We start from the raw sequence: 15667 nt of genomic DNA, 5'->3' as shown, positions 1-15667 counted from the left end.
AATCTAATCTTTCTGGAAAAGTCGTGTCCTTTGAAGCTATGCAAGATGCAAATTTCACTAGTTATACACAGATTTGCACTGTGTTTGTTTACGTATATGAAAAGCAATTCAAATACATATTCCCTAAAGGCTGAGTTCTAAGTGGCTTCTGAATTTTATTAGCCAATCATTTTTACAGGATATGTAAACATTAAACCACGAGTGTATTCTTGAGAGAAAGTGGAAAAACATCAAAAATATGTGTCGTGAAAACTAGCTTAAAACATAAGGAATGCATGCGCCGTTGTAACGCCATTACAACCATGGTACAATTAATGTTTAAGAAAACGTCTCTGGAAATTTTAAGTTGATTTATTGATGTTTGTACAGTTTATAGGCTTTTATTTCTGACATAATTTTAAGCAAAATTTCTGTAAAAAACGCGGGCAAGATCCTAAAGTTTTGCTTATTTGAGATCTTTAATCGCAAGAAAAAAGATAATAAATGTGAAATGTTTAATGTGAACATGAGTGAAGGAAGAAACGTTTTATGGAAGGGTGTACTTGAGATTCTTTAGAAGATTTCTAGAAATAAACACATGAGGTTGCAATAAAAATACAAAATATGTATTTTAGTAAACATTTTCAGACCGTGGTGATTAAATATCTAAAAGATCCTTTTTTTTTACTTATATGGTTTAACTCCTTTATTAATACTGCGATCGTAGTTTTTGTTATCTACTGCACCTTAACTTTTCAGTAAAACTCACGATCTTTTTTTATCTGGAATTAAAAATATTTTGTTTTTATAAAGTAATTTTTTTAAATTTAGCTACAAACATCTGCACAACACTTAGACTCTTAGCATGAATTAAATTGATTGACAGTTAATCCGAACTAGCCAACCACAATCAAACTAACTTCCCGCGGGCAATTTTAAAGATGAGTTCGTTTTCTTTGATTGCAGCATCTGTTTTAGGATCACGTATGATTTCAAAAGGTCTAAAGAAGATGTATCTCCTCTTCTTTTATACCTCCATGCTATCTTATATGTGTTGATTAACATTGACTATTACTTTATGTTGTGATATCACAAACTTTTTCGGAGATAGAGTTACCGGGGGTATGTCTCACAAATAATTTATTTAAAAAATGCAGTTTTCGAATAAATATTCTTATTCCTATGTTTACATCCTTACACCCTAGCATAACTTTTTTATTATTTTTAAAAAAGCTAAAAGAAAGATAAAAGAAATTAAAGTTTTAAGGTTTTATTTATACGCATGTAAAAAGACGAGGTAAAGGGATTAAAAATGTCATCAGATAATTTCTCTCCTCCTTATTGGTGGTTTTGTATTATTCAAGATATTCCTCTACTGTTTTTAAAATAAATTGCAATAAAGGAGAGCAAAGTATCGTATTGCAAGATTGTTGTGATCCACATTTTGCAGTATTGTCAAACAGAAGCTATAAGAAATATCTTTAACCAGTTTGCTGCTGCGAATAGAAACGTGAAACATTACTTGAAGCACAAAGTTTCCTGTTTTTATCAACAACAATACGAACGATATAGCTAAAAGTTTTGTACATATTTTCAGGAAGTATATTAGAAGATAGATTTTACTTAGTCAACACCTTATCTATTATTTAGATATTTATTTAAACATTTTAACATGATTTCGACAAACAAGTTCATTCTCATCGGAGTAGGTCTTCCTCGAAACGGAACCTATTCAACAAAAACAGCTTTAGAAATTATCCTACCTGGAAAATGCCACCACATGGAGTCGACAGTTTTGCATCATCAAAAAGAATGGAAACGTATATTGAATGATGACATGTCTGACGAAGAGTTTAAAAATTTCTTTCTTTCAAATGGTTACGTTGCTGGAGTGGATACGCCTATGAATTTATTTTATGAGAGAATGATGAAAGTGTTTCCAAACGCTAAAGTCTTGTTGAATGTTCGAGAACCACGGTCATGGGAACGATCAATGAATGAAACCATTGTTAAAGGGGTAACAAATCGTTTCGAATTTCCAGAGGATCTCTTTGAAATGTTAGGACTTTTCAAATCTTATCTCTTTCATTCAAAGAATTTATTTGGTGCGTTGTTTCGAAATGATCGCTTTCGTGAGATGTTTGAATCAGTAAAGGGCGGTAATGGTGTGGCGTATTACAACAATTGGGTAGAAGAAGTCAAACGAAATGTACCTGAAGAGAAATTACTTGTCTTTAGCGTAAAAGAGGGCTGGGAACCACTATGTAAATTTCTTGATGTTCCAGTACCCGAACAGCCTTTTCCACACGTCAATGATACTGCGACATTTAAGGCTAGGGTCGGCGTAAATCACAGACGTTCTATGATACTTTTGTACGAGCTTGTATCGATTCCAATCGCGCTGTATATGTTTTATAATGTATCTTTCAGAAAATAAAAAATTAGTAGATAAGATCTAAAAGATAAGATTACAGTTAATACTGATTGTTTTTGTCTCGCAGGTGTATTGACATAATCTGTTGCAATGCTTTTTATAAAAGCTACTCTTATGACGATAAACTACAATATCAAAGATAAATGTTAGAACAGAAAAATGTCGCAAAAAATTATTATCCAGAATATTGGAAAATAATATGTGAAAATATTATCCTACTGGGGTCTCTATGGCTATTTTTAAATGAAAAAAAATCAAAGCAGCATAATTATGCCAGTAAGAAAGCTTTTTATGACTATGGTCCGGCTTAAAAACTGAAAACACTACACAAAATTATCATCTTCAGTCTTTAGTAGGTATGACACCAGATAAGAAAACACTGCAATTGAAACCCATCGCATTATTCGCTATGTTGTTCGTGCGATTAATGTGAAAAAGGATAAAAACGTAGAAGAATATTTCTATCCTCCTAGGAATATATAAGATAAAATTAGACAAAAAGGTTAAGAATATTATGTATTTGAAAATTTGCTTGCATCCTAAATGGAATATAAGCAAAAAACAACGTATAAACTTGTATCCTGTCATTGATATAAAATGTCTTTTCTTAAGTTTCATTTTAAGTTTTTTTCCCCACAAAATCTTCTTTTCTGTCTGTCAGTTGAATTAAATTAAATTAAATTAAACAACAACGGCATCCATGATGACTTTTACACCAATTTGTATTCGTAGATATCTTAACTGTGTTAAAAACATGCTAAGAATGTATCAGAACCATTGCAGCCTTTTTGAATATTATATGTGACCAGCAAATTTTCAAATTAAGAATTTTCTTTAGGTTTTTATTCGGCCTTAGTAGTAACATGTGCGCAATTAGAAAAAGACTTATTCTGAAGAATTTTACACAACAACGCTCAATTGGCTCATCATGACAAAATTTTAACATTGCATAAGCTAAAGAAAGATATACCGATGTTGTATCGTTTGATTTTGCTATATGAACTATAGTCACGAGCACGCCTTCTTAAAGGTAGAAAATGTAATCAACACACCACCAAAACTAAAGACAATTTGGCGGCTATTATTGTGTCTTTTGTTTACAGCTTGCGCAGGTGAAAGAAGTTAAACCCGAAATATCAGGAAAAAAGTACAGATTATTTAACTCTGTTTGAATCTCAATTAACTTAAATATTAAAAAAAAAACTGCTAAAGAAAGCCATGAAAATATATTAACGCCACCAAACCTACCTAAAATTAAAGACAGATGCCAATCCTTACAAGCAAAAAATTTACCTACTTAAACATAAACACTAGAAGCGCATGCAGTGTAAGACTTTTTCCCTCGCTTTTTTTTTCAATTATGAAGATTTCAACCTGACAAAAATAGCCAGGATAAAATGTAGTCTTGATGTATTTTCAGCCCGGTACTTGACACCGATTTCTACCCGGGCTAAAAATCGCGCATGTAATCGACCCCTTACATCTTTACTAATTTGAAAATAAGGCACAGTTTATGCAGAAATATATTTTGGAAAGTTGAGTACTGCAAGACACTATAGATCTTTTATAGAGAATTGTCACGGATTGTCATTTTTCTCTATAAACCATCTCTGTTGACTTGATTAATTTGATTGCATCAAATGTTTTCAAAATCGAAATGGCATGAAAGTTCTGTAATTACTAGAAGAAGAAACTAGATCTTTATAACATGAACATAAAAGCCACCTTTCCTTGAGAGCTTCAGCAATAACCGATTAAGATGAAGGAGAACCCAGAACTGGAGCTTATTCAAGATGTATCCCTAGTATTTTAAACCAGATCGATGCTCTGCTTTGCGATTTATGTTATTGAGAATCGTTTTCTCCTTTGGATCTTAACTAACCTGCACCAGTTTCTTCTACTTTCTCCTTCACGGTCTTGGTGCTCTTTCGTTTATCAACAACATATGTAAACGATGATTGACGAATTTCGTTAACAGTTTTGTGTTAAATTCGCCTAGCATGAAGCTGTGAAAAAGTATTTTCCTGAATGAACGCAGAATGTCCAAAGTTTCAAAAGGTTAGCAGTAAATAACAGTAGCCAATTGTACACGGAATTTTTTGTAGAAACACGATTCTACTGGGTTAAATTAAGTTTCCTGCACCCCTTCACCTCCTCCCCAAGGCTCTTAAGCTTGGACTTACGCGGGATACACAACAAGTTAGCGAAGACTATGTTTTATTTTTAAGTTACCATCAACCGTCTTTTTTACTTATATAAGTGGAACAACAATAACAATACCACAGACTTTTACAATTTTCAACCTCAAATACAGAGTCCGGTATCTGTTCACACATTATGTGAAACCATCCTCCACAGTTACTACATTCAGCCATTTGCTTGTCTAAAATATAGCTCTCTGCGGCTCTCCATGGCATTCGGCAACTGCAGTAGAGGTCGATGGATATTTCCTTGGACGCACATCTTCGAGCTATTATGTGGCTATCACATTGAGGAAACTTGGTGATTTGATTTGCAGCTAAACATTGCAGCATATGGTTTCTCATTTTTGATGTTTCAAAATTAATATCTGTAGGAAGTTTTTTGGTCGCGACAGCACCTGGTTTGCATCCATATGTTGAAATAGCAATCCAGTGAAGATTTCCATCGTGCAATATCTGTACAAATGGCATGCTACAATATATGCGGAAATTAAGCGTTTGACCAACCCACATTTGGAAACTTTCGTTTAATCATATTTTGAAACACGTTTATCACGTCATCATTAAGCATTCTTTTTCCAGAAATGTCCTTCAAGTCATTATGTGAAAGAACAGTTCTTGCAAAAGGTGCAACATCATTTTCAAGATTCTTTTCAGTAGTGGCGTTATCGTCTTCATCATCACTCACAACAATTACGGGTGCATGAAACGAAGGTTCATCATAGCTGTTGTTGTCATGTATCACCTGCTCAACTTCAATCTTTTCGTTTTTCTCAACACTTTCAACCGCGATTTTGAGTTGAGATGCTTTTACTGATTCTTCTTTTTTCATACCAACTCGCTTCAACAATAGATTTTTGTTTTTTAATTTCGGAAGTGACATATATTTATATGAAGTTTTCTTATCTGGTTTCACATCTAACTTTTGCTGTATTTTTGGCAGCAAGGGAACACCACTTTATTTTAAAACATCGTCCTTCATTTTCTTTACAATTTCTGTAAGTTCTGCATTGTTTTAACAACCAGGAAAAATAGAGGAAGGTCATAGCGTGACGTACGGTATGTAGCATCCAGTAATATCATTTCGCTGCCAACCATTCTGGTAAACAAATAGAAGTGGCATTTCTTTCTCTGAAGGGAGTTTCACATTTTTCTGAATATCTTCATCTGTTTCACTAATTTTATCACTCGAAGTATTAGTGCCTTAAAGGGAAAGCATTACAATTCAACACCGGCATTTAACTAGTAATAACTTAAAGACAATTAATTCTGATATATATCACAACCAAATCTCGGTATAGGTTACGGGAAATAGCAAAGCATGGTTTTCCTTTGTTACGTTGTGTCATTCGTAAAAAGTGAGCCAGTGACATAAATTTTTAGGACTTACGTACAGGGAGGGCACTTTTGTTACACTCATAAGCGCAAGAAATGAACACATAAAATTTGGTACTTATTACAACTAGAAATTAAAAAAATAAGGTTGCGAAGCATTTCGCAAGTTGCAAACAAAATTAGACTATCCAATACTTTGTCCCTAGCGCTTCTTGTTTCTTTGGCGCTAACATCTTCCGAAATACATCAAAATTGAATATCATATAGAAAAACCCTGGGGACGAGGTAGGAAAATAAACGCTCTGCAGATCAATTCGTTGCGCAAAAAACAGTTTTTTTTTGCGAATAGACTGCGCGAGTATTTGATGTGCGTGGGATATTCTTTTCAAAATGTGCGAGAAAATTAGATTACGCGAAACTAACAAAAACGAATAACGCGTGTTAAAATTTTGTACCGCCTTTTCCCAGAGAATGATAAAAGTAAAGAGCGCAATACAAAATTACACTTTTAGCAGTATTCCGAAAGATAATACATCGAGTTGTACAACCCGCAGAAGTTGGTCCTAACGTTAACGATTTCGTAAATGACCTTACAAGAAAACAGTATTTTTTTCACGCAAAAATACCGGCAGTAGAAGCCACAGAATCTGCTGGAACGAATTTCGAAAACTCTTAAACAATTAAAACAAAAACAAACAAACCAAAACAGTTTTTTAACTTTATCAAGATTTATTAAATAGCTTCAAATTTGGGCAGAAAAACAATAACGGTTTCGCCTTCTTTTCACCACACGCATTAGAAGATTACATCACTCACTCCCATTGTACACAACCTAAAAGAAAATGAAAACATTTTCATATAGTGAAGCTTCCAGTGCCTTTAAGGGATGGCCAAGTCAATGGAATTGAAAGCACTGTTTTTCATCTCATAAATAATTAGGCTAATTCGGAAAAGTTTAAAAGAAAAAAACTAAACAATTTGGCAACTTTACTAATTTTATATGCAAAGTTCCAACCATACCAACAGTTTCCAAATCTGACAAAATCATTTTAGAAGTGTTTATTTCTTCAGAATTTGATTGATGCAAGGCCAAGGGAAATTAAATAAGTTTATTGTCCTAGACCCATTCAAAACCATATGCTTCTCATCATTCAGTTTTTTTTCAACCAACATTAATGTAATCACCCAGAGAAAATTATAATGTCTCTTGTGTGTTTTAGAAGCTGAGTACACAAATACACAAATATTACAAGTGCTGAACTTCCAATTAAATTAATGAACTCACTCTAGCACCCAGAGCTATTTGTTTTGTCTGCGCCCTAGCTACAGGTTTTTCTATATCTGGCTATCAGTTAGGTAGTAATACATCTTCTCCATATGTATTCTACAAATTACTTTCAATTCTTTTATACAAAACTGAGCTCTAGCTACCTTTCGTGTGATTAAGCCTTACCTTGATTTGGATAAAACCAATTAAAATTGATAATATTGTAATATTGTATTCTTACATCTTCTTAGAAACAATAAAATAAAACACAGCTCGACGCGTTATAATTGTACAAATTACTTCAATATTTCTTTAGGAAAGGGTACCTTACACAGGAGCTTTCCAATCCAACTAAAATCTCCAGAAAAAGCACAGCAACAAAAAAGCTTAAAATACACAAGTAAAGTCGATTAGAAACAGGACTAGCAATAAATTTTTTCAAAAGAAGAAAACCGTTTTAATACTATTATGTTTCATTAAAATACAACCAAAATAGTATAAGAAGCAAAATTGCAAAATAATTATTTAATTATTTATACAATAATTAGCTATAATACAAAGAAATAAGGCATATTTTGGGTCTGTAAAATATTCGTGTCTAAAATGCCGACTACCGTTTCTTGTTCACGGCATATTCCTCTTTGTGTGTTCAAGTTCGGCGGACGTATAATCCGGACCAAAAGACGGGGGGGGGGGGTCAAAATCCGGGGGTGGAGGGGTACGAGCCGTACTTATTGCATTTTTTACTAAACTTATACTTCAACCCCTCGGTCCAAACTTATTTGTTTTATTAGAAAAAAATACCCTAGCTTTATGTGCAAAAATATCAGTCCCATTTCTTTACGCTGATTTTATATGATTTTTTTTCTATCGAAATTTTGAGAATCTCAATAATTCTCTTGGTATACCTCGCGTGTAGCAAACGTGCTCCACAATTTCGCTTCGCTCGCAAAGCTCAATTGCTTCGCAAAAATACCAATGGGTTTGTTTACAAAAGAGAACAACCTCGATGTTGTTTGATGTTGTTCTTACAGGTAGCTTAGCTACTATAGTTACATTTAGGATTAAACTAGCATTTATTACTTAATACTCAGTAAAATCTTGGAGGAAAGAATACGGAAGGAGAAACAACTTCATTTCTGTACGCTTTAAATGTATTGAATTTTCTATTGTTTTTAATATCAAAAGAATCAGTGCGTGAGGTGCTCGACCGAGTCTTTTTCGCAAAAAATTGATCAAATTCCATATTCTCCTTTAATAGGGGCTAACTTTTTTCTACTAAAATCTGACTGTAACACGCTGCAGGCACGTGATATTTGTACGGAAAGTGTGCCTAATATAAGACGGTAAACATTGCTATTAAAAACTTCAACAATACGTTTGAAAATAAGCGTTTAACCACGATATTAACCTATTTTTGCAGGCTTGAGTATACCACTTTGATCATGAAAAACAATATAGATAGATATGCGCCGGACGAGTGCCGACAAAATGTGTGCTGGATTAATGTTTATTCTAACTAAAGAAATAACTTCTTATAGCAGAACGTCGTTTTAAAACGAGATATAAACTTTTTCTTTTTGTTTACAAAAGTGTCGAGCATGTGCTTCTTCGCTAATTATGTTAACATAAGAACAAAAGAAATTTTACCGATTTCAATATGGCTTCTTGTTTTGATAATTTTATCAAATTTATTATCAAATTATCTAATTGTTTTTATAACCAATCATAGTTGCGAATTCTTATTCACGAATAATTTAGTCACATAACCGCCAAAATTTCAAATTAAGTTTCTATACAGACACCTGCTAGAACCTCACGCAGTGTTTCAATAGATTTAAAAGAGTTGTTTCTCCTTCCGTATTCTTTCCTCCAAGGTAAAATAAGTCAAGTTTGAATATTAAACTTTTTCGCTATAGCTAGCTAGACTAAGCATGAAAGGACAAGGCTGAGCTTTTTCAAACCGTTAGTATTACATGTTTTTAGACCACTTTGATGAAATGAACCCCAAATTTTTTTTACTACTATCATAGTTTCTGAGTTCTTAATTTTGGCCATTTTCGGAGACGTCGATGAACTTTTTTTGACAGCATATCAATTTTGACAAGCCATGTGTACAGAAAACATTTTAAGTGATTCTCAGGATTAAAAATAATTCAAACATATAAAATGTGTCCCAGGTTTAGGACCAAATACCTTATCCAGCTCAGAGAAAGTGAAAATGTGCTTCTAAAGCACAGTGCTAAATACACAATCTAAATTTTATGCCGTATAAATACAAAGAGGTTAGAAAGTTATTTTTTTGTCCACCTGGATCTGCACACTTAGTGTAAAGTGTTACAAATCAAACAGTTTACGCTTTACTAAGTCTTAACCTGAAGACTTTAGGTCTTCCCACTTCAAGCGAATATTACTTTCCCAAATTTTGTTATTTCATAAACGAAAACTGAAAATCTACAAAATTATTTATATATGCAGAAATTTATTTATGAAATATAGGTTTCAGTTTGTCGTGGAAACTTGTTTACCAACATGCATTGTCATGCATACCTAACTTGCTATATACTCAAGTCTTGAATGTTCACTGCTATGGGAAGTCCAAATAACTACCTAGCTACCTTATTACACGAAATTAACGCTGTGTGGTTATTATTAACGCGGTTGACTTCCAACCGCGTTAATAAAAACCGCCCTTAATTTCTGGTCTGTGTTAATTAAACCGCCCTTAATTTCAGGTCCGTGTTAATTAAACCACCTTTAATTTGTGATCTAAAAAAAAAGGAAAAAAATTAAAAACTGCCTAGTGTATACATACATTATCATATACATCATATATACATTTTTTGTCCTCAATTAAAATTTATTTTCGCGCATCGATTAAATTTCGAGGTTACTTCTCGCAGAGGTATGTTATCCTGAAAAGAACAAGACGGATACTAGATTTTAATAAATTTTCAATGAAAGAAATACTAATTATAACTAATGAGTAATCATACATTCATTGTCACTACAGTTTTCAGCAGCTTCTTCGCAATTACTTTCTTCTTCATTGTTACTTTCCACTTCCTCATTGTTATTTAAATCTTCGATTTCATGAGAGAGAGAGAGAGAGAGATTTATTTTTTATTAGGAGTTTACAATGAAAATATATAATATGAAAAATATATTGAACATTTACCTAATAAAAGGATAACTGGCACAAAGCACTTTATGTGCTTAAATAACGTGCTAGCTACCTGGGAGAACAACAGGTAGGACGACGCCACAGGACAACACAGGGACAAGACGAACATTCAGACGAGGATATCACAGAGTCAAAGTCAAAAATAGCATGAAATGTCTGGAAGCTGCTTAAAACAAACCTTCAAGCAGGAAAAAGGAATTTGGACTGGGTGAAATAAAATAAAATTGTAATTAGATTTTATATGTGTTAATAAAGTGACTATGTAAAAAAATTTTTAGCTCAGAGGTATTTTTACTCAAGATTTTAAAGGGTAAGGAATTTTGAAGACGGTTCCATGAGTTTATTGCAAAGAACTTAACAGACTTTTTACCAAACGCAGTTGAATGAACAAGAGGTAGATTCAAAAAGCCTTTGTCAGCAGCACGGGTGTGGTGGGAATGGGCGAAGTCGATTGCGAAAGTATTGATGAGGCTAATAGGAAGAGTTTTATAATAAAGGTTCAGTAGGAAAATTATATTATGTATACAGATCATGTCAGAGAATTTAATTAAGTTAAGGTTCCCGTATAGTGGGGTAGGAGAAGCATTGAAAGTACTAAAAGAGATGATACGGATAGCATGGTTTTGTAAAATTTCTATTCGACGGGTAAGAGAAGATTTTTGGCCCCATACCAAGGAGCAATATTGTATTTGGGAGTAGAAAATAGCAAAATAAATTTGACGAAGAACACATTTTGGAACAAAATGACGAGCTTTGGCAAGTGCTCCATTAGATTTTTTGAGGTTGGAGATGGTGATGTTAATTTGAGATTTCCAGGAGAGGTTTGAGTCAAGAGTTATACCAAGGTATTTGACAGTATCACTAGGAACGATTTTAGTTCCATTGATTAGAAATTTAAAATTAAATAAAATTGGTTTTAACGGAGTTTTAAAAATAACAAGTTCAGTTTTAGATTTATTTAATGAGATTTTATTTGCATTGAGCCATTGACAAAGGAATTTGAGATCCAAGTTAAGATGTTTATTTAGTTGTTTAGCGGACTTACTAATATTTAGCAGGTTGGTATCATCTGCAAAGAGGTGGACCATGGAATGTTTAATTGCAGTATGAAGATCATTAATATAGAGTAGAAATAAAAGTGGACCAAGAACAGAGCCCTGAGGAACACCATGACGAATAGGTTTATGTGAAGATGACGAATTATTGATAAACACAAATTGTTCTCTGTTGGTTAGGAAAGAGCGCAGCAAATTTAAAGGAACCCCACGAATACCATAGTGATAAAGTTTTTTAATTAAAATTTCATGGTCGACAGTGTCGAAAGCTTTTTGTAGGTCAATGAAGACACCACAAACAAGAAGACCATTGTCAATAGCTTCCATAATCTTTTGAGTAATGTTTAGTAAGGCGTGTGAGGTAGAAAATTTTTTCCTGAAGCCAAATTGATCTGGAAAGATAGTATTGTTCATAGAAAAAAAATTATATAAACGATTGAAAATAAGCTTTTCGAAAATTTTGTCAATGTTTGAAAGTAAAGATATGGGCCGATAGTTGCAAAGTTCGACATTTGAGCCTTTTTTGTAAACAGGGATAACTTTTGCAATTTTAAGAGAAGATGGATAAATACCAGTTGAAAAGGAAAGATTGATTAATTTAGCAATTGGAACTGCGAGGAGTTTTTTAGTAGGAAGAAGGACTTGGTACGGAATGCTGAAAGGACCTGTTGATTTTTTTTTATCAAAGAGAGAAATACAATCAAGGACTTCTAAATCATTAGTTGGGCGAAAAAATATTGAATTAGCTGTTGGGTTTTTTAGATACGAAGAAAAGTGTTTAAAGCTTGGTGGAATCGATTTCCTTAAATTATCTGCAATTGAGCTGAAGTAACTGTTGAATGAATTAGATATGGTTAATGGGTCTGTAGTGAGATTATTGTTAATGTTTAAACAAGAAGGAGTAGGAGATTTGGCAGACCGGAGTGAAATGATGGAACGAACACCATCCCAGATAGCTTTTGAATTATTTTTATTTTTGATGAAAAATTGTTTGTAGAAGTTACTTTTACTTATTCTACATAGAGTGGCCAACAAGTTCTTCCAGGATAGCTTTGGAGCTGTCGACATAATCCAAATACATTGGATATTGAACTTCTGCAACTTTTGCTGTGTAAATCGAAAGTTTTGTTTGTTCAGCCAGCTTACTTCCATTTTGATTTGTATTTCAAGCCAACCCTGAAGTAATGGGGAGGGCCTCTGTTTTGCATCATTAACAAAAGCTTTGAATTTCGCTCCTCCTGCCATAGCATACCAAGTATAACGGGAAAGTTCTCTAGGAATATGTCTAACAATTATTTCTCCTAATCGACCTCTCAAGAGAGCTTGTCCAGCCACCGCAAACCCATCGTACTTGTTATTGTGTTCACACCTAAAAGATATTTTTTGCCCAACATACGGCTCCCAATTAACAGTGTTGCAGTAAACATGAAAACCTCTAAGTGCAGCGAAAAATTCAAAATGTGTTTGCCATAACTTTAATCAAAGTAGATTTGAAATTGTCTACGTTGAAACCGTATCATGCCAAAGTGATGGTTGAGACGTACAAGTTCCTCCAATAAAAGAAAGGAGTTAGTATTATGAAAAATGGTTGGCAAAGTGCTGGTATTACCGCCGCCGTTGAAAATACTAGGGAAATGGGTACAAATTATATTCATTTGAACCCATTCGATGCTATGGAGTAGACATTTCTACTAACTTTTACATTGAATTGTTGTTGAATAAAAAATGTTTAGTCACATGAAAATTGTCAAAATTTGTCTCTAACCGCGTTAATTTCCACACAATTAAGGTCTTCTCAAGCAACCGCGTTAATTAATGACCTGTTATTTTTAACCGGGTTAATAACCACACAGCGTTAATTTCGTGTAATAAGGTATTTTTATTTAAAATGACAGAATGCTACATTAAAGTAATCTCTTGTACTTTAACACTTAATTATTTAATAACAAATGTGCCCTGGAGTGCTGGCATGGTACTGGCTAGGTAGCTTAAAATCACAAAATAAATATTATCCAGATGTGACCATCCCTCATCATCAGACATTGGAAAGACGTTTCTGTTCTTTACTTCTCATTGTGGGGTACCTCAAATTCTTGTAAATCCAATGAAAAAAAATTACTTAAGAATTTCTCTTCTTTCCCTTGCACTATTCATGGCATTTCTTTGCATGTCTTTAGTTTCAAGCTACGATCCATGAGCTTCCAACCCCGTCTCAGTTACAAGTTTCAGCGCTAGCCAAAATGACGGACAACGTCGAGGAACTTTGGGTAATTTTGAAAAATGTGGTTCTGCCTTATGATTTTCAGATATTTGCTGCTGATATCAGCATATTTTGGCCCTCGGGAGCCACACCTCCGTACATATAGGAGTTAATTATCTTTAACATTAAAACACAAAAAACAATCATAGACATACAAATACAAAAACAAACCTTTAGGTCTAAAGTATATTTTAGTGGTTGGATCTGAATCTGTCCATTCTTTTATCTTTTTTTGAAGGCACTCTTGATCGATAAGTGAATGACACAACTTTCTTCTAATATGAGTTATATGGTTACGTATTGTTGCATTTCGTGGGTAAAATCTTTTATTTGATGGTTCTGGCAGTTTTTTTTTCTTAAACATTTCTTTCTTGACATGTATTTACAACCTTCCTTTACATACATATCGATTTTGGAAACAATTTCTAATCTATTCTTTGGGTTATACCGGAATCCTAAATAGAAAAACAATTAAAATTACTTTTAAACAGAAGTATAAATCATATTGTCTGAATCAATTGAACTTCTACCTTCGTTACTATATGACCTTCATGACTGCTAATATCAGGAATACTAACGAGAAATTTGCAAGTTTAATCTGTTTTCCTGAAAATATATCAGTTCGAAGGTCTGCAGATTTCTTTTTCCGGATACGCACCGTGTCATTTACAACCTAAATAGTATTTAATAAAAAATGCATCAAAGTTGTATTACTGTATTCAGAAATTTCACATCTAAAGAAAAAGAAATCAAAATGTAAAACTACCGGATACTCTGAAAATTCTATCATTTCTGTGATGATAACTTGTGCCAGACAATCAAACTTTTTACAATCTTGAACCCGAGTGTGTTTCCTTCTACACCCGTGATCGTTTTGCTGTAACAAGAAGGGATATATTATTCTGTTTACTCTTTTTAAAATCCAATTACATAGTGAATTATAATCGTGAACCTTACCAGTTCCTTTTCTCTTCTTTTTTTAACTGATAGTTTCAAATTTAGGTTCCTATCTTTTCCGTGATGACAATCCAAAATTTTTGTCCCAATAAACATAAATGGCAAACCGGAAAACTTTACTCCATCACTTGACCAGTAAACCTTGTGTTTTTCTTTTTTAAATCTGGAATTAATTTTATAATGTCTCAAATTATGCATTTAGTTTAGAATGTTCTTTAAAAGGAAAAGCCTACCAGTGGATCCAAAGTCTTTCCTTGAGAATATGGTACTAAATCGAACAGTGTTTTCAATTTCATGTATTTTGATTATATCGAGTGCTTCAACCAAAGACAGAGCAATGTGATACAGTTTAGTATGACTGCTGCCATCTAAAAAAAGTCGAAGGATTAAGTACCAAAGTTGAACGAGACTCATTCGGCATTTGAAAAGAGTTGTAGTAAAGGTTTATTAGTTTATAGAAAAAAATTCAAATTTTTAAGAATAATTATAATAAAATACGCAATATAATAAAAAAATGTGCTAATTATTCAGTGTGCATAAATATTTATACAACCATAGTCACAAAAAATCTTATGACTATGATACAACGCATCTTAGCTGCAACAAGGAAAACAACTCCATATAAAAACAGAAGTATTTTTATCATACCATATAATGGCGATATTGTAGGAATATCTTCTTCATTCATATTGCATACGTACTTAAAAAAAGAATCGAATAACGTGATAATCTTTAAATTTTTAAGTTACTTGACCGCTCTTCTCTATAGTGTTAACAGAGATCACATGTTGTATCTACCATTTACTACAACTTTCCCGCGTGTTGTTTCAGTTACGTATTCACATTTTCTCATTACGTAATTTCTATCGGGAAACAAGTGTACTTTTGGCTACTGTTATTTATTTCTGACCCATATAAAAGACCTTTTGTATAGAAATCTTTTTATTTTTGAAAACAAACTTTATTGTTTCTTCAGATGCTTTCAACTAATTGTA

General features: G+C 33.1%; 2 protein-coding genes across 3 annotated transcripts in view; both read left to right on the top strand.

Moving 5' to 3' along the window:
• LOC130657189 (sterol carrier protein 2-like) overlaps window positions 1-15667 on the top strand; it is an 82846-nt gene that overhangs the window by 47888 nt on the left and 19291 nt on the right. The window lies entirely within an intron of this gene.
• LOC130657194 (uncharacterized) lies at window positions 1355-2459 on the top strand. Its single transcript, XM_057460164.1, has one exon. The coding sequence runs from the start codon at window positions 1652-1654 to the stop codon at window positions 2414-2416; it is 765 nt and encodes a 254-aa protein (XP_057316147.1). The 5' UTR covers window positions 1355-1651; the 3' UTR covers window positions 2417-2459.

This window comes from Hydractinia symbiolongicarpus, chromosome 9, assembly GCF_029227915.1.
Source record: "Hydractinia symbiolongicarpus strain clone_291-10 chromosome 9, HSymV2.1, whole genome shotgun sequence".
Taxonomy (NCBI): Eukaryota; Metazoa; Cnidaria; class Hydrozoa; order Anthoathecata; family Hydractiniidae; genus Hydractinia; species Hydractinia symbiolongicarpus.
This window is presented reverse-complemented; position numbering and strand designations above follow the sequence as displayed.

Coding starts and splice junctions, on each gene's coding strand:
- LOC130657194 (XM_057460164.1), top strand. CDS start 1,652: ATGATTTCGACAAACAAGTTCATTCTCATCGGAGTAGGTCTTCCTCGA.